Source organism: Mycetomoellerius zeteki, unplaced genomic scaffold (assembly GCF_001594055.1).
Source record: "Mycetomoellerius zeteki isolate Tzet28-1 unplaced genomic scaffold, Tzet1.0 scaffold48, whole genome shotgun sequence".
Taxonomy (NCBI): Eukaryota; Metazoa; Arthropoda; class Insecta; order Hymenoptera; family Formicidae; genus Mycetomoellerius; species Mycetomoellerius zeteki.
The window spans coordinates 1065478-1088775 of record NW_017257479.1 but is presented as its reverse complement, the minus strand read 5'-3'; the positions used below and the strand labels follow the sequence as shown (position 1 = coordinate 1088775).

Sequence of the window (23298 nt, the reverse complement as noted above, 5' to 3'; positions counted from 1 at the left end):
TCGGAAGATGTTTACGCGAGCGCTCCTTTTCTGCTTTTCTGATTTCGCGCCGCGCAGCTGGGGAATGTACCTCGATTTTTTTCAGATTCGGTTGCGCGCTGATCGCATCGTCCCGTGCCAACGTATCGTCATTCGTTATCCCAGCGTGTTGACTTATATTCGAATCATCATAGAAAATCCCGATACTTTTCATTATAGTCGCGAATCACTCTTTGTAATTATGATACCAAATATAATTACATATCATGTCATTTATAACAAAGCTTCTATCGCGCGTTAAGAATGTGTATCTTTTATACTCTTTTCAGCACACAATTTTTTTCTAAATCATGTTACCGAAGAAAAGTCAAATTATTAGCACCCAACAACTTAATTAAAAAACAGTTTCCCAAGGAACACATAAAAGTAAACAAAAAGTCAAAATGACTTTATTTTGATCCTTAACGTTAATAAACAGTCAAATTTTGCTATCAGAAATCATCATTTTGACTTTTATGACGTCAAAATAAAGTCATTTTGACTTTCTCGTCGACTTGGTGTGTTCCTTGAGTTGTCTGTACCTTTTTGAAAAATTCTGGTAAAAGATATGAAATAAATTTCTTATAAAATTAAATGCCTTTTGTAATCTCTTCGAAGTTCTTCGTTTCAATGTGCCGAGAACCAAGTGAAAAGAATTGAAAATTAATTTATCTATCCGAGCAGTGATAGATTAAAAAAATATGATGAATGTTGTAATTTTCATAATGATGTATTTGATTTTTGCGATCTGTTATTTTTAATTAATGTATTATTATTATTGATGCTATAAATTTCCGAGCGACACGCAACGCACCGGGAAGTATTATTTTGTTAAAATTGTTTCCGCGTTGACAGCTTTCCGAAGTTCTCAAATTGACGAACGAAACTTAATAATTAGGGGAACAAGATAAGGAGAAAGGAAATTTACTATGTATTATTCAAATAGTGGTATTAAAAATTACTCTTTTGACGGAGCGATAAACTCGAAGAATATTTAGCGTTTAACGGACGTTATCGAATCGATAGCGTCTGCGAAAGAGTATTCCGGGAACAAGAATTTCGTGTAATTATCGTCGTCCTCGTAGCTCGATAATTTGGATCCACCTTGTACCGACAAAATCTCTTCGTTGTTTTTTTTATAAAAAAATTCGATGACGCAGGTGGGTCAGATTAACTAGAAAGAGTGATTACTTGCAAAATTATTTTTTAACGATGCCACAAATCACACAAGTCAACGTCTGCTTCTTTTTCTTTCTTCTATGCAAATTATTCCATTATTTAATTTTGATAAATATTTAGAATAGAGATCATCCCCCGTTTTTCTCCTCTTTTTCTAATCACCCGATTACATATTAAGAGATATTAAGACGTTGCACAAAGAGTATTTATTTGACGTCTTCTGGAGCAGCGTGCACTACGGTGATTGAAAATCTATTCTCATTTGTATGGTTTAATTAACGGAGAACGACAGGGGGACACGCGAGGACGCTCGTGAGGGACACGAGAACACGAAATACGGATGCTACAAAATCCGAATGTGTAGATGATGTACCTTAGAATCGTAGCGAACAGAGAGTTTGAGCATAACACATTAAATTATATGAATATAAATGCATATATAAATAAGGTATGTGTATATGTGTATGTATATGTAAATGTAGGAGGTTACTGTTGCATCAGCTACTAGGGGGCGGATTCCTCAAATAATTTTGAGTGGGTGTCTAAATATGGAAATACTCATCGAGGATGCCATATATTGAAATTGGGAAACGATTAAAGCTAACTGATCGCGGAAAATTTTTGTTAACTCTCATCGCTTCCCGTTTAAGAAGCGATATAACTTCGCGTATATATCTTCGATCTCAAATTATTTAAAGAGTCCGCCATTAAGAAATGACGCGATAGCGACGGGACACCCTATATAAATATATACATATATCTTACGTATATCTTATATACAGAGTGAGACGTCTAATTTTGCGACCTAGACAATCTCTGTCGTTCAAGACATTTTTCGATAACTTCAGAGATAGACTGAGTCACGAAGTCGAGAATTGCCTCGTCCTGTATATTTTGTGTATGTACTTCTCATTACATATATCTTGCAGTTGAAATGGATTTAACCAACTTTATTGTGTATGCGTTATAGGTGGATGAATAAAATCTGTATTTTTTGGCTGGCATCGTTTTTATCTAGTGTACCTTCAATGCTACAATTTACTACCAACTCCCTATACTTCCGTCGATTTTCTGGCTTTGCTATCATTGCTGTGACATTTAAAGACAATTTCAATCAAATTAACTTCATAATCGAAATTGCTAACTATATAATTTGTCATCCCTGATCTTTAATCTTGCTTCACAAATATCAAACAATGAAAATTAATAATTCCATTTATTTTACTAAAATAATATTACTTGATAAATTAATCGATTAATAAATTAGAGTTTGCTCGAAGGTTGTCTTAAGACGTATATACGAAGCGAGAATGCGATACGTTTACCGATTAATTAAATTTTTATAATTAAATTTCAATAATTAAATTTTGCTTAATGAAAATACATTTTGCGTTGCAGTATGTTGTGTTGCGTTTATTTAAATAATATTTAAACACGCAAGTGAGTTTAAAGACAGAAAAGGATGCACGTAGACGAAGAAAAAACAGAGTGGGATTTACGGGGAGGAAAGAAAGGGGTGGGAATGGGATAGTCAGTGGGAGTGGGTGCTCGTTCCGTTCGAGTTCAGTCCGACAGTCCGCGTGTCACTGTTAACTCGGAGAACGGAGCCGTATATAGCGTTTATTAAAATTTGCCAAGCCGTGCCATTGAAATCGTAGTAACGTCGCCGAAACGTCGTTCCTCGTCGAAACGTCGTTTCGACTGAATTTTGCACGACACGTCAAGCACGTCATGTGCACGTCCTATTTATTCGAATTTAACAGTAGCCCGATCGGAAGTGAAGTTCAAAGAAACGCGGCGAATTTGTGCGAAGTTGCAAATTTCAATCGGTGCGTCCTGTCCTCCCAGAAAATTCACGTAAGTGTGGTTTATGTAAAAAGTATTTGATTTTGGAATATACTAAATTAATTCCATTAAAAGATTTTTCAAAGATAAATAAAACTGAACGCAGTTACAAAATATTTTTTTGTTTATTAAAGTTATCGTGCTTTTTTACACACTTTCTATCTGCAAAAGTTTTTAATTTCCTTTTTTTTAAAACTAAAAATAAATTAAAATAGAATTTAATAATAATCTTTTGAAATTACGTAACAAAAAATTTACTTTATACTTTAGAATTAATATTAAACTATAAATAATGTTTAACGTCATAAAATATTTTTTATTAACAATTGAGAGTTATAATTGATTTTCTTATTAAGCGGAATGCAATTACAGAAGTGTTTTATTTTTAAAATTTTTAATATTTTCGCAAAGTGTTAGAAAACTTTTTAAAAGTAACTCGTTACATATTATTGATTTAAAAAATTAATTTGTTATTCTTACTTGAAAACTGTCGAGTTGTTACAATTTCCGTTACTTTTCCATCAAATTTTGATAACCCAGTTTTAAAGTGGCATTCAATTTTCTGTGTCGCTAATTGTCCAGTTTATTGCGAAATATATCTGTAGTGGTTACTGTACGTGTATCAAATAACAATAAAGATAATGGTTTTATTACTTTCGTTACCGATAGATCGTTATATACCATTATCCAAAAAACGTCACTACATTGCAATTAACGTTATAAATAAGAAAAAAACATCGTTATTGTAAAAAAAATAATTGTAACAATAACGACATTATAAGTAACGCATTACTTTCCAACTCTGTATTTTCACAAGGAGTTTTGCGTATACATGAAGTGATAAAACGCGTTTTTGGGACATTTTGTCAAGAAGAAACAGAGTTTTATGTATATTTCATATTTTATATGAAACTTTATATCTACAATCTTTATAGTATTTCTTCTTGACCTAGCAGTAAACGAAGTTTAGGAAAAGAAAGCTCTATAAAGATGATCTTCAAGCGATAATTCGTGGCCTTTGAAAGCGCGCGTCGAGGGCGTGATTTCAAATCTAATCGTAATTTTCCATGCAATTTCAGCCTCGAGGCATGCTGCTCGTGGAGTCGATGTTCACTCGGTGAGAGCTGGTGCCGTTACATTCTCATCGCTCAATCGTCATCCCCGTGCCGGCGGGGGTCGGCGGGGTATCTGGGGGGCGTGGGACGACGGTCACCCTCGAGGCGGGTTCGGGATTTAGGGACAGGACGTACGACGGGACCCGGCAAATGTGGCTCTGTGCACGGTGAGCCAGGGTTACGGGGGCCGTTTGGCCCGCGGGGCCCGTGCTGGTGGTGGTGCTGGTGCTGGTGGCGGCGGTGGTGGTGGAGGTGGTGGTGGTGATAGTGGGGGCGGTGGGGGTGGTAGATTACGCGGCGACGCGGGCGTCGGGGGCACGGAGGAGGCCGCCGCTGGTCCCGGCTTACCGGACGAGCCGATGGTGCACGTCGAACGATCGGCACACCAGGGCACATGGATATGCTGCGTGCCCTGTTACTGGCTGCGGAGGAGCAAGGCCGTGCACAAGGCTCTGCTCACCTTCGCTATGATGCTGGTTACCAGCCTGCTGGTCACCAGCCCGGTGCTCTTCCTCATCACGACCTTGCCGGAAGGAGAGCAGCCACGCAAATGTGCGCCGTTGGTGGGTGTCTTTTTAACGATCCTTTCCTCTTCCGTATATCCGTTACGCACCAAACGAAGCGGAAAGAGCGGTTTGAGCGGTTTCGTGGATACGGAAGCGGTTTCGGGGATTAAATCCGGGATTATTTATCAGTTTCCGATGCTGAAAATACATGAGAAAAGGATCCTATGCCGTAGAATTTATGCGTTTTATTTATGCACCAATAAATACGAAATTATTCGGCTTCTCCGTGGCATCCGGATTTGCGCGTTCGACGAAATCAAATTCATTTTTATTTTCTAACTCAATTTCGTTTCTATAAATAGTATAATAAATATCTGTCATTCGATATATAGAAAATGCGCTATCCGCAGAATATCTATAATATATTAATTCTTACCCAATGCTTTCTTTTTGAAAGAAAGAAACATGATACATGTATTTCTTCACGCAAAACTTACGTGAGGAATTGTTTTGTGCTCGAAACCATTCCATCTTCAGTACTTATTTGCGATGTCGTCACGCGTAGAATGGAAAATAAATGAGTATCACGTAAGAACTTGTTGAGAAATTAAAGGTATAAATCGTCACTGAGATTACAAGAAAACACGAAGTATTTCGCGAACATAACGCACGCATGCAGGGTATGCTTGCAAAACGTGCGAAGCGTGTGACGTGACGCGAATAAGTAATCGTCTTACTTATGCAGCAAGGAAGATTAGTAGTTGGCCGTAGTAATTTATATCGATCGACATAAGTTGACTTCGAGAGAGGTGAGAAAGGCGAGGAAAGTCGGTGTTTAACAATGAGAGCACCGGATTCCTGTAATCAGCGACTTACCCTTGAGTTGCAAATTTGATTTGGCAAGTAACAAGAGAATTAATTCTCGAATTTAAAGGGAGAAAGAGGAGAATCGCGACTCAAGCAAATTTGTACTTTTTATTTTCTTTACGCGTGTGAAATTACGAAACTGAACGACAACACGGAAAACCGCTCTTTTTTTGAGGTGATACGCACGTCGCTAATATGCACCAACATAAAGCGAAGCCGTATTGGTAGGTAAGGTTTCAGGGCTAACTGAAGGCTCATCCTCGGCTGAGGTCAGGGCTTTATTTACTCCTTATCTCGAATTTATGATTATACTTTTACAAAATACATTTTAACGAATACATTGCAAATGGTATTTAGAGTCAAAGATGTTGCAGCAATAATCGTTAAAAATATTATTTTTGAACCCGAATAAGTGAAGAAATAAAAATCATATAATAAAGAACATAGGACTCTTAATTTTAAAAAACAATACAAAGATTATAAAGGACATATAAGAGTCAATATTATTAATTCTAAATGTAAACAGTTAAGACATAGAATATATTACATTATTTAAATTTGAAAAGGTATATTAGTCATAAGTGAAAAAGGCCATATCTCAAGGAACACACAAAAGTCAAGAAAAAATTAAAATATCTTTATTTTGATTCTTAATAAACAATCATAAACAGTCAAATTTTGTAACCAAAGATCACGATTTAGACTTTCATGACGTCATAAAATCATTTTGATATTTTTTTTTTACTTAGTATATTTCTTAGAATTTGGTTAAAGCAGGTCTTTGTGTTTAATAATATTTTTGCATGCATTTTACAATTTCCAGTTCAAGTAAACTGCACGTCGAATATTTGTCATTATTTGTCAAATACAGTCCTAAACTGAAGTTGGCGTACGTAATTACAAATTAAATTGACAAACAATTTAATAATATTATCTTTGATTAACGATGCACACGAGAACTGTTTACGAGAAGGTTGCTTCAAAAGAGACTTTAATTTTGCCGAATCGAATTTATGTCCGAATAATAATTATATTTTATATAATTATATATTATTACGATGATTGTTATATAATTTATTATTATTTGTCATGTTGCATCTATATCTGTTAAAAAAGAGCTAATAAAATTAACGATTTAAAAAATACAAAAGCTAACAAGATGACAGAAGGTATTTTGCTTTTACCCAAACAATAAATGGAAACTAGGATATTTTGGGATCGAAAAATAGGCATCTGGTTTCAGGGAAAGGCTGCTAATGATTGCGATTTCAGGATGAAGCCTGCGTCAGAGAACGAGATGGACCCGAGGGTGTTTGCGACACGGATGTTTGCGTGGAGGCCTCGAAGAGGATCTTAACGTCCATGAAACGTGGCGTCGATCCTTGCAAGGATTTTTATAAGTTCGCCTGCGGTGGTTTCCGCGATCAGCGACCCTATCAACCGAGTGCGAGCTTCAACATACTCCAGGCGCAAATCGACGAGCGTATACACAGTGAGCGTTTTACAGTTCTCCACAACTTTCTTTTTACAATATTCTAACTTAAAAAAATTTTAGACATTATTTTCACAAGTCTCAATCGCTAATTTCGAAAACTTAATTGCTTCGCCGAAGCAAAAAATCGCGTTCCACGATGTAAAAATATTCCATTCCTTTTACCGCGTTTCAATCTATTTCAGCCGAGTGGATTCATATGGCCTCATTAAAACGTACCATATCATTTATCCATTCAATTTTCAGAGGAGTAATAACGTAATGTCTTTCAATAGAATAATTATAAAATACAGCATTTTTTCCCGGAAAAATAAATGTACACGTAATTTACACCTGATTAAAACGATCTGTTTTGCAGATTAAAAGAACTTTCTGTTAAGAAAAAAATCGAGCTTATAATGGATCAGTCATTTTATTGTTATTCTACATAATACGATAAAATTGAAGTTGCCTGTATAAGAAAACCTCAACGTTTTTATAGAATTTTTTATACAAAATTGTAGAAATTTATCTGCAATTCTTTTACATTACGTTTAACGATTCTAAAGAGTGTATTGACTATCGAAACATATTGTGTGATGATAACAACGGTATCTCGGCCTATCGATTTTTTTTGTCCTCTTTTCGTTGTGATTATTACGATCCTCGTGTCGAGGGAAAAGAAAGAAAAAGGGAACTGAATTTGCGGTTGAAAGACGGGTGTAATTAGCGACATGTTAATCTTCAACGATAGAGATTCAAAGGCCACGGGGAGAGAATCCGGACAGAGAACCCGACCTCAATTTGGCAAGAACCTATCGCGAACACGATAATAGTTAGTGGTAGTGGTGTCGCCCGCGCGACTGGCGCCGAGCGACTGGCACCAACTATGCTCGCGTATGGATCGCCGCGGGATAATATAACTCTGTTCGGGGATCGAAACTTAAAGGGGAGATGAATAAACATCGACTATATATGAGAAACGTCATTAAGAACGAAGGAATATGGATCGAAAACCTCGGTGCTGTCTATTGGCGGATCCAGAAATTTTTCAAGGGGGATTCATTGGCTCGTAGCAAGCGAAATCTTTTTTTTTAAGATCAAATATGAAAAGATAAAATATTATATTAAATTAATTAATTTAAATTATTACGTTAAAGAAGTAATTTAAGATGTACAATTCACAAAATATTTTATTTAAAATTATATCGACAAAAAAAATAATATAATTAAATCTTTGTTTTTTATAAACAATAAGAATCTCATTTTTAGTACATGTGAGAACACAATCGATAAACTAGAAGCCTATAACGGTCAAAGCTAGATCTTTTAATGCTTCAAATAATTTTTAATGTGAATTATATATATGCTACAACTTGCATATAAATATATACCATATTTGTAGTCCTTCAAACTGCGCGCCGAATTTGTTAAATTACTGGAATAATACGAATTAAATTAATTGACAATTTTGATGCACGGCATCATATTAGCAAGATATTAATTTGCTGAAAAACTGTAAATAAATTTGTTTTTTATATCTAGGATTTAGGACTTTTTTTTAAATTAAAAAATACATTTGGAATATTAAAATTGCGATTAAGCGTTTTAGAAATATTGAAGATATGTATAACATTTTGCTATAAATATTTTTAAAAAAGGAGACTCCAAGGGGAGCATGGCCCCCATGATTCTCCTCTTTCCATGGATCCGTCAATGGAGCTGTCTCGTTAAAGGGATGAACTTGCAACGAGGAGGTTGCAAGTTCTCCAGAAGTCTTCGACGTTGATACGTTCACGTCCCCCGAAAACGAAAGAAACGAACGGGGGAGGGTCGTTCCGTTTGATGAAAAGTTATCGGACTCTGATGCAAGGCGAAATCGAACGGCCGACTTGCTGTTACTATAAATAATGCACATTAATCGATATACGTACGTGTACACGTGTACATACATGTGTTACACTGGTTGCTTTTACTGTTTGGTGGAACACCTTTCTCTAAAACCTTCTCTTACTTTTACGCAACCTTCGAAACGATATTTGCGTGATTCAAGGTCGGCGAATTGCCCCCGCTGCTAATCAGATCATCTGCGAGATCTTTAGCCGTTGTGCTTTATCCCTTCAACCTTCTTTGCGAGTTGAACTTAATGACATTTCCTTCCAGGAAATTATCCTAATCGCGAGTATTATTGTTTTAGAAACGCTGACAAACGAGACGGGACAAATGATCGTTGCCTTCGAGAAGCTTGGGCAGTTTTACGATACTTGTCGAGATTTTAAAAAGAAACCCGTAAATTTTACACCAGGTAAAAGATTTGTTCACGATACTTCACGAATTAGCTAATATTGCTAACTCGCTCTTTTATTATTGTTAACCCTAATCGGTATTCACGGGTTCAGTGGACCCGGACATTTTCTTCAATTACATTGTGAAAAATTGTTTAAACAAATGTTTTTCACAATCTTACATAATTTTAAGTTACGTAGTTTTATTCCTCAGATTTTGATCCACAAAATGAAAAAAAAATTACTCAATTATATTAATTTTAAACAAAGCTGTATTAATTTAAAGTACTGGACTCGCGAATACCAATTAAGGATATTTTGGAGTGATCAGTACAAATTAGAGTTAAATATCGTGTGCATTAACATTTGGTTGCATTAACATTTGGGTGCATTAACATTAGACAATGAAATTCGGATATTTAATAAAGATAAATCTGAAAATTTTTCTAATACAATTATTTTATCGTTTTAGTTTTAATAAATCAAATATAAAATAATTTTATACAAATATACACTGAGTTAGTATTGTAGTCCTTTTAATATTAAAACATATATTAACATTTGTTAATGAAAATCGCAGATATAAACAGCGGTACAGATCCTTTTTTATATAATTCTTTCATTACTCCAAATCGTACAAAGTTTTTTCAGTTACTCCAAATGTGCGTCCAGTTGATATTACAATGCTACAAAATACGCACATCCCGTACGACGATAAGGCACTTTTAATGCTCCCTCTTTCAGTTTACGAACTGTTGAATAAATTTGGTGGCTATCTATCGCCGAAAAGCGTGGTTCCGACTGACATCACTCCTCTAATCTCTGCATTGCTAAAAGTAAACGGCGCGCCCCTCTTCGACTTATACGTCGACATAGATCTTTACGATCGCACAAAGTCATCTGTATATCTTGATTTTCCTGCCAAGCACCAGAATTATAAATTTCTCGCAGAGGACCAGGTAAGAACCATTCGACGCTATCTTGACTCGACATCTTACGGTAATTAAAAAACAAATCAGCGAACTTATATGCCTTTAAACTTTAAATTCTTCGGCAATTCTTTTAAGACGTTCCTTTTTTTTAAATCTTGTAAATACACCGCGATATTTTTCCAGAAAAACAGAGACGTACAAAGATCGCATAGAATTCGAGAGATTGTCCGAGGGTTCTTGCCAAAAAATATGGATCCTAAGGAACAATCGTCGGAGACGGATCTGCTTTTGCAATTTTGCTTATCGCTTGAGAAGGTAAGGCTTTATCGCCACCGTTTTATGTGAATTAAACAGCGAATAAAGTACGTGCGTTATGTCAGATTTATCCAAAGCACAAAGATTTGTACAATTGGGTGGACGTTGAACAGAGGGTATACGTCGCTTACAACGTTACTTATCTCCAGGAAAGCTTTGGTTACGTAAGTATCAACTCAATACGAGCTCTTTTAGCCGCGAACTGCACGAAATTCCACTACGTATGATCGTTAGTGAAACAGACACGACAGCAATTCTGTCACAAACAGTAGTTATTCCTTTGCTTGCCACTTGAGTGTAGCATACCCATACTTTCTTTTTCTAATGCTTTTCCAATACTTTTTCCATTGCTTATAATTTTTTTATTAATAAAAATAAATCATTTTGATTGATATCGTTACATATTAATTCCTTAATATCTAATATTTTGATTGAAAAAAAAAATTGTTGGAATTAGTTATAAATTTTATAAAAATAAACATATATTGTAAACAATTTTTTATTGCTTATAAGTAATCGAATTAATTGAGTATGTCACCAAATATATGTTATTCCCGTAGTGTAGCGTTTAAGAATTGATAGAGTCCAATTGAAAACGGTGATTCCGAAGTTTAAAATCATATTGGCTCTGAGTAGCACAATTTATTGACGATACATTGGTTAAACATTGGCATGCATTGGGGATATATTAACCAATAAATTGTACTACTAGAGTTGTTTATGTTCTTTGGATTATCCTTATGCTTTGGATCGCAGTAGCCTCTTATTTATTTTCCCACTCTTTTAATCATCAATCAACTTTCCTCTCTTCTCTCAATTGATCTCCCAATCGATCTTCCTTCTCTTAAAATAAGAGAATTATTTGACGATCTTGGGACAGATAAGATGGAGATCGCTGCTAAATGCTACATTACCCTATCGTGCGAACGGCGTCGATCTAAACGACGTTAATAACGATACGAATAGCGTACAACGACCATCGACGTACATCGCATCCGAGGACCAGCAGATTTATGTCTACATTACGGCACCACGTTACTTTCGCAGCCTTGGCAAGCTATTGAGTCGCTCCTCCAGACGGTAGGGATTTTCCATATCCATTTCATGACAATTTGCGCTGATTGTGTACTTGCGTGATACGAAGCCAAGTCCTTTACTGAGCCTAAGCTTTCTCTTTGGAAACCCAGAATTGGATAAGTTGTCGATTACGAGATACCAATTTGGGAAGGGTCGATTCTATAGACGGGACGGAACAAAGAAATCGATATTCTACTGTACACTATAGAGTATGATTATTACTAATTATATATACATTATAATATAATACATATTAATTAATATGTAATATAATTTATTAATATATAATATTAATTAATATGTAATATAATTAATTAATATGTAATATAATTTATAATTTTTATATAATTTATAATATTGTAAATTGTATTTTTAATATAAATTATTAATATAATTTTTTTCTATTATTCATTTATATTATAGACAATTATATGATTTAATTGCTCGAGATCTTGTATATCGATATTATCCAGTCATAATTGTAATAATAGTTACGAAGAATACATGTATATCTCGTATTGATTAATACTTAATCATAATAAATCACGAAGGATTATTCATAACGGATTGCTGTTGCTCTACGCGGATACATTGCGTAACATCGTAAACGTCACCGCCGTCAAAGACTGGGAGGACTCCTGCTACAGACTGACCAAAAGCATCTTCAGCGAGGCGGTCAGTGCGCTCTACGTGCGGCAGTACACTCCAAAGTACTTAGAAACTCTGGTCAACAGGGTAATACTTTTCGTTTATCGATTAACCCTGATAGTTTAACAAGTTTAACACGAATTTGAAACACGAATAAACGTGATTATCCATCTTTTGAACGTTGCATGATTTCGAATATGTAATCCATATTTTTCGGAGTGATCAAATGGTTAAAGAGTTGATCTTTGTCGTGTAAACTTTTGTCTTAATTTGATAATAATTATTGTTTATGTGACTGCAGGTGACCGCGCTGTTTGAACGCGTGAAGGAAACGATAGCCGAGCGGATATTAGTGAAGTCGTGGTTGGACGATGAAACCAGGACGCAAGCATTGCAGAAGTTAAATTCCTTACGAGGTCGATTTCATGTGTCGCCAGATTTTTACAACGACACCTTGCTGATGCGTGAGATGGCCGAGGTAAGACAATTATCTTTTTATCTCTGGTGAAAAAAAATTTTTCATATCTCATAATATTTTTACGAATTTATCATATTTTCAAATTTGTGGAAATATTTGGAAAAATACTTTAAACTTTCTTAATAGATTTTGTAAGTTTCCTTCAGAAAAAAAACACTTTTTTAGAACTTCTAAAAAGTGTTCCAATTTGTATTAAAAAATATGAAAAATTTTCTAAAAAGTTATAAAAATTATATGAAAAATTCTAAGAAAAATTTTCATCAGAGATACGTAGATCTCTGGATGAATATTGAACGCGATTATATAAAACAGAAGAAATAGATTTCTCTCCTTCATAAAGTAAAAAGGATCTAATTTATAATGAAGAGATGACGTAAACTTTGAAATTGTCTCTATCATCTTTTTTATCGGTATTCTTAAACAGCGTTGTCTCGTAGGTCGTAATCGACTCGGATGATTTTATTACCACCGTCCTGAACAGGTTCCATCAACTCCAAAGATCAAAAGATCAAAGCCTGTTACGAAAAAACGCGATAATGAGGTGAGAGCAACTTTTATTATTCCCTTTAACCAGAGGTCCATGAATCGTTAGATAGAAATAAAAGTTTAACTCCTAATTAATATATCAAACAGTCCTCTCTCTTTTTTGTCATTCCTTCTGTCTTGTTTTTTATAAATCTTATGTTATATTTTTGTGTTATTTATAAGTTTTATATTATAAATTTATCAGTGCTTGATCAATTTAGATTAATATATAAAAAAGAAAAAAAGGACCACTTCATTCCCTTCGAAATCCTTGTAAATTGTAAATTATTATGCTTTTAGGAATCACTACCCTTACTTCGTGCATGCTTATTACGAATCCTCCACAAACACTGTCGGTAAGTACTACTATACATATGCAAGCAAAACTGGCATCGAGCAATTTAAATAAATTAAATTATCCTTCTTAAAAACGATAGAAATCTCATTGGCGATGATGACATCCTGGGCATGGTCGTGGGACGGTGGACCAGCTTTTGCGGTACACGCTACGTTAGGATCGGTCATCGCCCACGAGATTCTCCATGCTTTCGATTTTCATCGCCGTAAACTGCCCATGGAGTCGGATCGGAACATCGACGAGTGGCTTCGCGTCACGACAGACGCCTGGAAACGATTGGAGACCAAGATAGAATGTGTCGCGCGACTTTATGCCAGGAGCTTCTGGCGGAAGGTCCAGTCGTATGAGAACAACGTTGCTGTGCAGGTAAGTTCATACAACTTCGAGATGAAACAAGACACCAGTGAGAAATGACTGAAATTATTAATTCGGCATCGAATCGACATCGATTCGATGAGTCATTTCTCGCTAAGAATGCTCATGAATCTCTCATTAACGAGAACAGGAACATTTCTCTTTTTTTCATCCTTAATTTTGTCGCACAGTTTGATTGGAACATGACAAAAAATGAGAACGTCGCGGATATTGGTGCTCTGCAAATTGCCCACAAGACTTGGCACATTTTGACGAACGGAAAGGATCGAAGCCTTCCCGGATTGGAGGGACTCCGACCAAGTCAGCTCTTCTTCATAAGTGCCGCACAGGTAATCCCTCTTCTTTTCTTCAAATATCTCTTTTTTGATTTTCTCTTTTTTTATATATTTATTCTATAATTCTGCAAAAAACTAATCTGCCATCATATAAAAATCATTACATATACATATACATATAATATAATTTAATTAATAAAGAAGCATAAAAACCAACGCTATATCAAATTTGCGAATAATATCTTCATATAATACATTTATTTGTCAAAATAACTATAATAATAAATGTTTCGACCTATATTGGGTCATATATCTTCAATATTTTCTAGCGTTGGCTTTTATGCTTCTTTATTAATTAAATTGATTTAATCTTGAAGCTGTTTTATATTTTTATTTACATATAATATATGTGTATATATAAAAAAACATAACAATTTCTATTTATTATATTTATTTTAATCCTTTACATTAATATAAGATTCGTTATATCACCAATATAAGTATATTTGTCCAAGTGACAAAATAATTAACGTGTTCAAAGATAATTAAGAGATTATTCATTATCTTTATGTTTTTGTTTTCTTTTTATGTTAACTTCGTGTAAAAGTAATGTATTGTATTGATACCATTGTGCTTTTAGGTACACTGTGTTAATACAACTCTCGAGGCCTACGTCTTCTCCGTTGAATTCGACTATCATGCTTCTCATTCTGAAAGGTATTGGATATCTTTCTTATTTTTTCTGATTTGTGCAAAAATTTACTCAGTCAGAGTAAAGTATAACGATTGATTACACGCACGACAATTGATTTCCAGAGTCAACAGTGTAATGATGAATTCTCAGGCATTCGTAGAGGCGTTTCGCTGTCCGCTCGGAACAAAAATGAATCCCCCGAATAAATGCACTGTTTGGTGATAGTAACACGTTCATCGATATATGAAATATATATCGATTGCGTGCAGGGTGTCCTTATATATATACTTCGCTTTATTTTATTTCGCAATTACAATATCGTAAGATCACTTCAGGATCATAGTTCGCAGCAAGAATTAATGCTACAGGGATAGCTATTTGCCCTTTTACGTGAAAACTAGACTATAATAACACTTAATTCATAAAAGGCCATAATTGCAATACAAAACAATTTAATCACAATTTTTCTTTCTTTAAAAAAAGTATCAGCTTAATTCTAGAATCAATAAATAATTTTTATTGATCTTACACTTGTGAAAAATTCTCTTCTTGAATTCTTGCCTTATAAATTAGATTTAAGATAAAAGAAAGTAAAGTGTGCTCTGGCACTCGTTCGTTTTTTAAAGCTCTGGAAGACGTAAAAATATAGTACAAGTAAATTCTAAAATAAAATAAAATGAAATATATTGTTATTAATTTAATTCACAACTATATTAATAAAAATTATTTTTGAGAAAATAAAAAATTAAAATAAAAAATTATTTATATTATTTAGCGAGCTTAAATTTTATCTTAAAAGTGGGATGTTAACTGTTAATGGGTTAACTTTTGGACTTTCAAAATTGTTAAAAAGCTTTAGAATATAAATCTCATTCAAAGATGATCGTCGCTTTTTTAACGTTGTTACATAGGATAAGAAGGAAACGCGTGATACATAGCTTTTTGTTTTTTGTAGTTCCTGTAGAATTGATAAAAGAATGGTTAAATTCAGATTTCAAAAAATCATTATCCGCCCGTGAATGCTGTGAAAAAATTTGTTAATAACATAACAAATTGTAGCCAATTGTGTCGATTTGAAACGACTAGTGATGGCTTGCGAGATACTGCAATTACAACGAATTGTAAAGATCTACACCAATTTATATTTATAATAAATTATAACGAATTGTAATAATAAATAAAATAAGGAACGCATAGACAAACAGATCGATGATCTATGATAATGACGTTAGCAACAAAAATTGGATTTACATACAATAAGCAACTAAACGTAATGCAATAAATTATTAACGGTAATACGTACGTTGCTCGATGCTGTTAATAAAAAATATTAACGAAATATTACATATTGTTGTTATGGTGCTGGAAAATATATATAGAAGTAACATATATACGATAGGAATAAAATCTGTGATACATGTATATCAAATATCTTCGAATTTCTAGCAAATTCATTTTTGTTGGTAATGCCATCGATATAGCAAAAATAAATTTGTATATTGAAAATATCTTTAGGCACTCTACTTTGGTTGAACGAAACTGCAGAGAGGAGATATGTCGTATATGCTGATGAATTGTTATACGCTCGCTCTTGAATTGTTCGTATTTGTCGCAAAAACTAAAACAGTTTGTACTAGATCTATTAAACGTGTTTTAACTGAAAAAGTTTGATCGATGAGATATCCGTTCCACAATCTTTTAATTTTTTACCTTAACAAATTTATATAACATAATAATTTTTATTAAATATCGACTTTGTTGATTTGCACACCGTTTTCCGCGTTATTGCCATTAATTTGTTATTGTTTGTTTCTGGAGTCCGTTATTTATTTTATTTTTATCCTAAATAAGACAGTAAGTCTTGATAAAATAAGTACTTAGTAATATACCTAAGTAAGAAAGGGGAAAAAATGGATTTATTATTTAATTTAGAAAATTCGATTCTTATATTACTTCTATGTATTACTTCTATGTATTCAAATATAAATTACATAAATATATTTTTTTTAACCGTTCGGAATTTTAAGACGATATCACACAGAAACAAACTATGAAAACAAAAATTATCACAAAAATCAATGAATTACATAAGAAAACGAGTATTTTGTGTTACTAAAAAATTAATAGCAAGAGATTAACACATTATATAAATGTTTTGCACTTTATAATAACAGTAATTGTAACAATTATAATATATAGCTACATATTAGTGCCTTGTTAAAATACAGACAAATAATTATGCTTAATATTATGCAAAATATTACACTTAATTATACATTCAATGTTAGAGTGCTTATATTTAATGTCAAAGTACAGGCCATTTGTTACATAGGCCGGTATTCATAGTCGGTTCTTATTTCAAGAGCGTCTTAAGTAATGTCTTAAGACGCTAATACGGTCCTCTGATTGATTCGTGACACCTCAAGACAGAACCTAAGACGATCTTGAATATAAAAACTATAACTATGAATATCGTCCATAGACTTATTTTATACTACACAGCTATAAATAAATGAAGGATTAAAATATTATATTACAATAGTGCAATTATATGGGACAATATATTAAAAAAATAAAAATATGTATTAAATTTAACATATAAAAATAAATAAAAAGTTAACATATATAAAAATATCACATAAAAAATATCACATAAAGAAATATCACACAAAAAATTTAACATATACAACACAGAAAAATTATATGAATCAAATCTGTCAAATAAGATCACATACTATTAATATTAATACTGATGTTAATATGTTGATTTATGCCAAGCTATTTTGTTATTCATCTTTGCAGCATTTTGTTATAGTATTGCAAATATATTTAAAGATTGTCATAATCAACATTTCCCGTTCTTACAGCTTCTACGAATTTTGCAAACTTTTCATACGAGCCTTTGTGTTTTAGAACAAATGGCTGATCTTTCATTCCATCTACCCATTTCATCTGAAACAAAATGGACACAATGAATCAATAAATATTTTTTTTTAATACGAATAGTAAATAATCCATTACAAATCCAAATACAATTTTTGTATATAAACAAAAAAAGATTATATTTAACATTTTGTTATAAATATACATAGGGTGTTAATGAATTTAAATAAGTGTGTTGAGAAAATTGCTAAATGAATAAATCTTCAAAATTTTCATAACTGAGTTGACAAATTTGAAAATACTGTTACTGGAAATACTATTTCTTGCTTACAATATGGGGGAATCTCTCCTTGTCAAGACTTGCACGCTGTTTGTAAAGTATAGTCAGAGCCTTTGCGCGCTCAAACCAAGGCCATATTAGAACGTCCAACATATTTGGATTACTCCCTAGAACAAAAAATATAATTTTTAACAATAAATATTGTGCTTATTATTCAACCAAAAGTGACCAATAAATTATGATTTATTAATAATATTAAGATATATAAAGAGAAAAAATGTATAATGGATTTATACAAACCCCCGAAAAAAGTTGTTTTGCGTACATTAAGCTCGTCTTCAAATTCTTGTAAGTCGTCTGTTACCTCAGTGATAATCTCTTCAAACTGTCTCTTGTCTTTGCCAAATATGCAATTTGCAAAAGTATCCATAATCTATAAAGAATACGCAATTATTAAAATATTATTTCCAGAACAGGAAAAAATCAGATCTCAATGTCATTATAAACACCTTAGAGAAGTGATCTAACAACTCTAAATCACGACTTTTTGTCTCGTCGTTGTATAGAGGAGGCTCAGGGCACTTCTCATCTATGTAGTTTGCCACTGCGACAGAGTCTGTTATTATTGTACCATCCGAATCTATATAAATTGGTACCTTGCCATTCGGATGAATCTAAAAAAATATTTCCTTATACACGTTAGTAACAAGAATACAATCAAACTTGTCAACACTTATCATCTTTCAAAAATTCTTTAGATTCAGATAACATTGAGTTATTCCTAACATTGAGTGACAGTAACTCGATACATACATCGAGAAACCACTGCGGCTTGCTCTGCAAGTTGATATTGACAATGTCGTGTGGGACCTGCTTCAGACTCAGCACAAGGCGTATTCTATGAGCGAAGGGGCAATATACCATGCTATACAGACGCGCCTGACCTTCCACTTCCGCTGGCTTCTCGGAGCCTAAAACATAAGTTCAGTTTTCTCTTCAGAAAAATTCAACATAATGTGAGTCTCTAACTATGACACTAAACGATATATAATACATGACAGGTACTTTGGTCCTACACTACCAGCTTTCTGTAAACATATACCTTTTGTAAAGGAATCTCCTCTCGGTATAAACTCGACTGTCATATTACTTACCATCTGCTAGATGTGAGAAACTCATTTGAACAATCCGTCCACAGATGAACGATGTGGACTTCTATGTGGATCGTTAAAGTGCGACTGCGGCGTGGATGCTTATCCTCAATGACAGGGAATGACAAGTGTTGAAAGTTTTATTGGACGATAGCGCTTCGCCTGGCGCCATCTCCCACGCCCACGCACACAGGTGTATACAAGGATGTCGGTGATTATCAATAAAAGGGACAATGCGATTATTAGACAATAAATTTTATTTCCTTATTCGGGTACGTATTCGAGGCATTACAATCCATTTTTCGTAAAAAATTAAAATATATGAACTGAAAGACCTAAAAAATAGCTATCGACATTTTAAATAAGTTTATTTTATTTTATTTTATTTCTTCTAGTTGGTTGAATTCCAATCCAGTCTCATTCTCTAGTTTAATACGGATTTTAAAACCATTGTATATATTACTCTAAGTATAAAAATGAAATGCAAATATCTCGAATGATAAAGCGCCTAATATATATTTTACGAAACAGCACAATAAAGTGTACTGAAGATTGTGTGGTTTATTTATAGTTAAAATTACATTTAATATAAAAAAATATATTCATCTATTATATTTGTATTTCATTCTATTGAATATAAGAATATATAAGAGCTAAATAAAAGAAAAATGCTGTCGACCTCTTTTGATATAAACTTATTTATAGAAACAAGATAATAACTTCAAAACACGTTTAAATATTATCGTAATCAACATTTTTCGCTCTTAGAGCTTCTAAGAATTTTGCTAATTTTGTATACGAGCTTCTGTATTTTAGAACAAACGGCTGGATTTTCATTCCTTCTACCCATTTCATCTGAAAGAAAATGGATGGTGATTAATAAATTATTAATTTTTTTGAATGTGAATGATAAAATCTTCTATCTTATTGTATCTTATAATTGTTTTTTCATACTGAAGAAAACTCTGTGAGTCGAAACGTATTTGTATTTGATGTATTGTTAAGAAATATACTGTATAGCATATCTAAAGATCCTATTTGCTCATTTATTGGTCGTAATTACTTATATTTGCTGTGCAAATTACTGAGCGTTGTGTATAATTGTTTATAAATAACAGGGTGAGTCACTTAAGACCGGCCACCCGAATAACATCCACAGTTTTGGAGATAGGAAAAAATGTTTCAGATGAAAGTGGAACGGTTTCAAGGGGATGTTTGGTCATGTTATTTTTCTTCTAGATGGAGGCATCAAAAAGATATGAAGCTCCTTTTTTTTTAATGGAATTATATAATTTTTTTACATAATATAATTCCTCTAATTATTCTGCATATAAAAGTATTAAGATAGAGATATAAAAAAACAGTACTTTTTACGAGATATTTTATACCTTATTGTGACACATATTGACATAAAATGTTAAACAATTCGTAAACTATTAATTTTTTGATAATCGTACCTTCATACTTTTATGAACAGAATAATGAAATGAATCAGTATAAAATACTTACACACATATATATATATATATATATTAAATAATTACAATTTTATAAATATGTATACAAAGTTGCATTGAAATGGGTTTTGAGGAAATATTGCTATACATACATGTAAATAAGTCTTAAAATTTCAAAATTTTGAAGAATTGATTAATTTAAAAAATGCTGTTATTACACATTCTTTATTGTTTACTTACCATATGAGGAAATCTCTTCTTGTGTCTCTCAACACTAGCATGCTGTTTGTGAAGTAGAGTCAGAGCCATTCCAATATCAAACCAAGGCCACATTAGAATATCTAACATACCCGGATTGCTCCCTAAAACAAAAGATATAATTTTATGACACAATAAATGTACTTGTTTCAGTTAAGAACGATCGAAAAAATAATTTTTTAATAATATTAGAAGAAAGGATGAAAAAGAGAAAAGTAGAAAAGAAATAGGAAATAGAGTAGATTTTTACAAACCTCCGAAAAAGGTCATCTTGCGTATATCAAACTCATTTTCGTATTTTTGTAAGTTATCCATTATCTCGATGAGAATCTCTTCGAACTCTCTCTTATCCTTCTCATATACGACATTCGTAATAATATCTATAATCTGTAAAAAAACATGATACAATTATTAAAGGATCATTTCCAAGAAGGGAGGAGAAGGAGGAGATCTCGACATCGTTATGAGCACCTTGGATAAATGATCTATCAATTCCAAATCACGACTTTTTGTTTCATCATTGTATAGAGGAGGCTCAGGATATTTCTCGTCCAGATAGTTCGCCACTGTGACAGATTCCGTTACTACTGTACCGTCCGAATCTATATAAACCGGTACCTTGCCAACTGGATTAAGCTAAAAAAAATATTTCCGTACACGCAAGTAATAAAATCCGTATCCAAAACTCTTTCGAGTTTGACAACGTTAAGTTATTGCTTTAAAAATGACTCAATGCGTACTTGGAGAAACCACTGCGGCTTTTTCTGTAAATTGATATTGACAATATCATATGGAATCTGCTTCAGACTAAGCACATGGTGTATTCTCATAACGAAAGGGCAAAACACCATGCTGTATAATCGCGCTCGACCTTTCACTTCCGCTGGTTTCTCGGAACCTAAAATAAAAAGTTTTCTCAGAGAAGAATTGATATAATATGGTCTCCCCATCGACGACACTGTGCGATATACATATTATAGACATTCTGCTGACGCACTACTGAATTTCTGTAAGCATTTACCTTTTGTAAAGCTATTTCCTTTCACAGTATAGACTTGATTGATCATATTACTTACCATCTGCTAGATGTAAGGAATTCATTTAAACAATCCTTCTTCTGGATTTTTATGTAAGATTCTTTAAAATACTGCACACATGCCAAATCTTAATGACTAAGACTGTATCTGTACTATCAGCGCCATCATTTATATATTTATTTTCATCAGACCTCCCAACAGTGATAAAAATAGCTATTATATGCTTTATTTTTAGTGCTTCATAAGCGCTGCTGTGCTACTTGGGCTAGTTAATAACATATCTTCCGATAGCAATATATACGGGAATGCTGACAATTACTAATGAAAGGAGCAACAAGCGATTGTGGAATCTTAAACTTTATTTTCTTATTCGAATATCTGTTAAGATATCGAAGTATAAGAAATATTATTTTTTAAAAAATAAGAAAAGGAAGTTTACATTTTTTATGTCTATTTATACGCCTACTTAATTAATAATTCTGCACTTCGGAACGACTAGATTGTAGAATCCGACCAAAACTTTTGCCGAAACTGAACCGAAACACTCGGCTACATGTCAATTTCAACCAAAATTAAAAAATAGGAATCCTATAAAGGCCATATGTATAGACCAAAGACTTAGAGAATGGACTGCGCGAACCGTGTGTCAAAATGGTCGACAAAAGTAAGAGAAACACGACCATCTCTATCTCTTTTCATTTAACAATGGCTGCGTTCAGCAGAACGTTTATTTTGCAACTGTTGGAAGTTTCCTTCGCGCTAATTGGATCATACTTTTAGATCTAGAAGAATGGTCCTATCTCAGCAGACAATCATAAAACGGTTGCAAAACTGTTGAGTCTGCTGAACGCAGCCAGTGTAAGGCTCGTTTCTACCAACGTAGATTAACTTTAATCTTGGTTCAACTAACTCTTCATCTCTTTCTACTTCTAGAAATTAGAAAAAGATAAAGAGTAAGTTGAACCAAAATTAAAGTTAATTTATGTTGGTAGAAACGGGCCTAAGTGGGAGAGAAAATAAGAGAAAGATTGACCATCTTCCACGGTCCTTCTCTCTCATTATTGTTGACCACATTTGAATACTACTTAGATAGAGATCACGTAGTCCATTCTCTATGTCTTTGGTATAGACCATATGCAGGGTTGGCAAGTAATGTGTTTTATATATATATATATATATAAAATACATTGCACTTGTAACGCTGTTACTTTGTTGATCGTTACCTTGTTATAATAACGATTTGGTAATAACATTGTGAATTTTTTATGA

At 33.2% G+C, this 23298-nt stretch overlaps 3 protein-coding genes across 7 annotated transcripts in view; 2 read left to right on the top strand and 1 right to left on the bottom strand.

Moving 5' to 3' along the window:
• amon (prohormone processing protease amontillado) overlaps positions 1-2179 on the top strand; it is a 16500-nt gene extending 14321 nt beyond the window's left edge. The window contains exon 13 of the mRNA XM_018455291.1: positions 2168-2179. Within this exon, the coding sequence (XP_018310793.1) occupies positions 2168-2179 (12 nt within the window). The remainder of the gene's footprint in view (positions 1-2167) is intronic.
• Positions 2180-4510: 2331 nt separating this feature from the next.
• LOC108727291 (endothelin-converting enzyme 1) lies at positions 4511-15440 on the top strand. Its single transcript, XM_018455352.1, has 15 exons — positions 4511-4720; positions 6803-7022; positions 9199-9306; positions 10031-10245; positions 10402-10533; positions 10599-10697; positions 11414-11613; positions 12162-12345; positions 12560-12736; positions 13174-13277; positions 13562-13617; positions 13699-13985; positions 14165-14323; positions 14910-14986; positions 15086-15440. Exons 1-15 carry the CDS (start codon positions 4517-4519, stop codon positions 15183-15185), a joined length of 2322 nt encoding a protein of 773 aa, XP_018310854.1. The 5' UTR covers positions 4511-4516; the 3' UTR covers positions 15186-15440.
• Positions 15441-17763: 2323 nt separating this feature from the next.
• On the bottom strand, positions 17764-22744 carry LOC108727294 (pyrimidodiazepine synthase). 5 transcript variants are annotated; one of them, XM_018455360.1, is made up of 6 exons: positions 22069-22744; positions 18940-19097; positions 18636-18800; positions 18427-18559; positions 18178-18293; positions 17764-17915 (listed from the first exon to the last, which is right to left on the bottom strand). In XM_018455360.1, the coding sequence occupies exons 1-6, from the start codon at positions 22091-22093 to the stop codon at positions 17793-17795; spliced, it is 720 nt and encodes a 239-aa protein (XP_018310862.1). In that variant the 5' UTR covers positions 22094-22744; the 3' UTR covers positions 17764-17792. The 5 variants fall into 5 exon arrangements, with proteins under 5 accessions (XP_018310862.1, XP_018310861.1, XP_018310863.1 ...); XM_018455359.1 differs by lacking the exon at positions 22069-22744 and adding an exon at positions 19281-19383; XM_018455361.1 differs by lacking the exons at positions 17764-17915; positions 18178-18293; positions 18427-18559; positions 18636-18800; positions 18940-19097 and adding exons at positions 19954-20132; positions 20975-21096; positions 21247-21379; positions 21464-21628; positions 21733-21890 and having other exon boundaries at positions 22496-22744.
• Between the last annotated feature and the right edge of the window lie 554 nt (positions 22745-23298).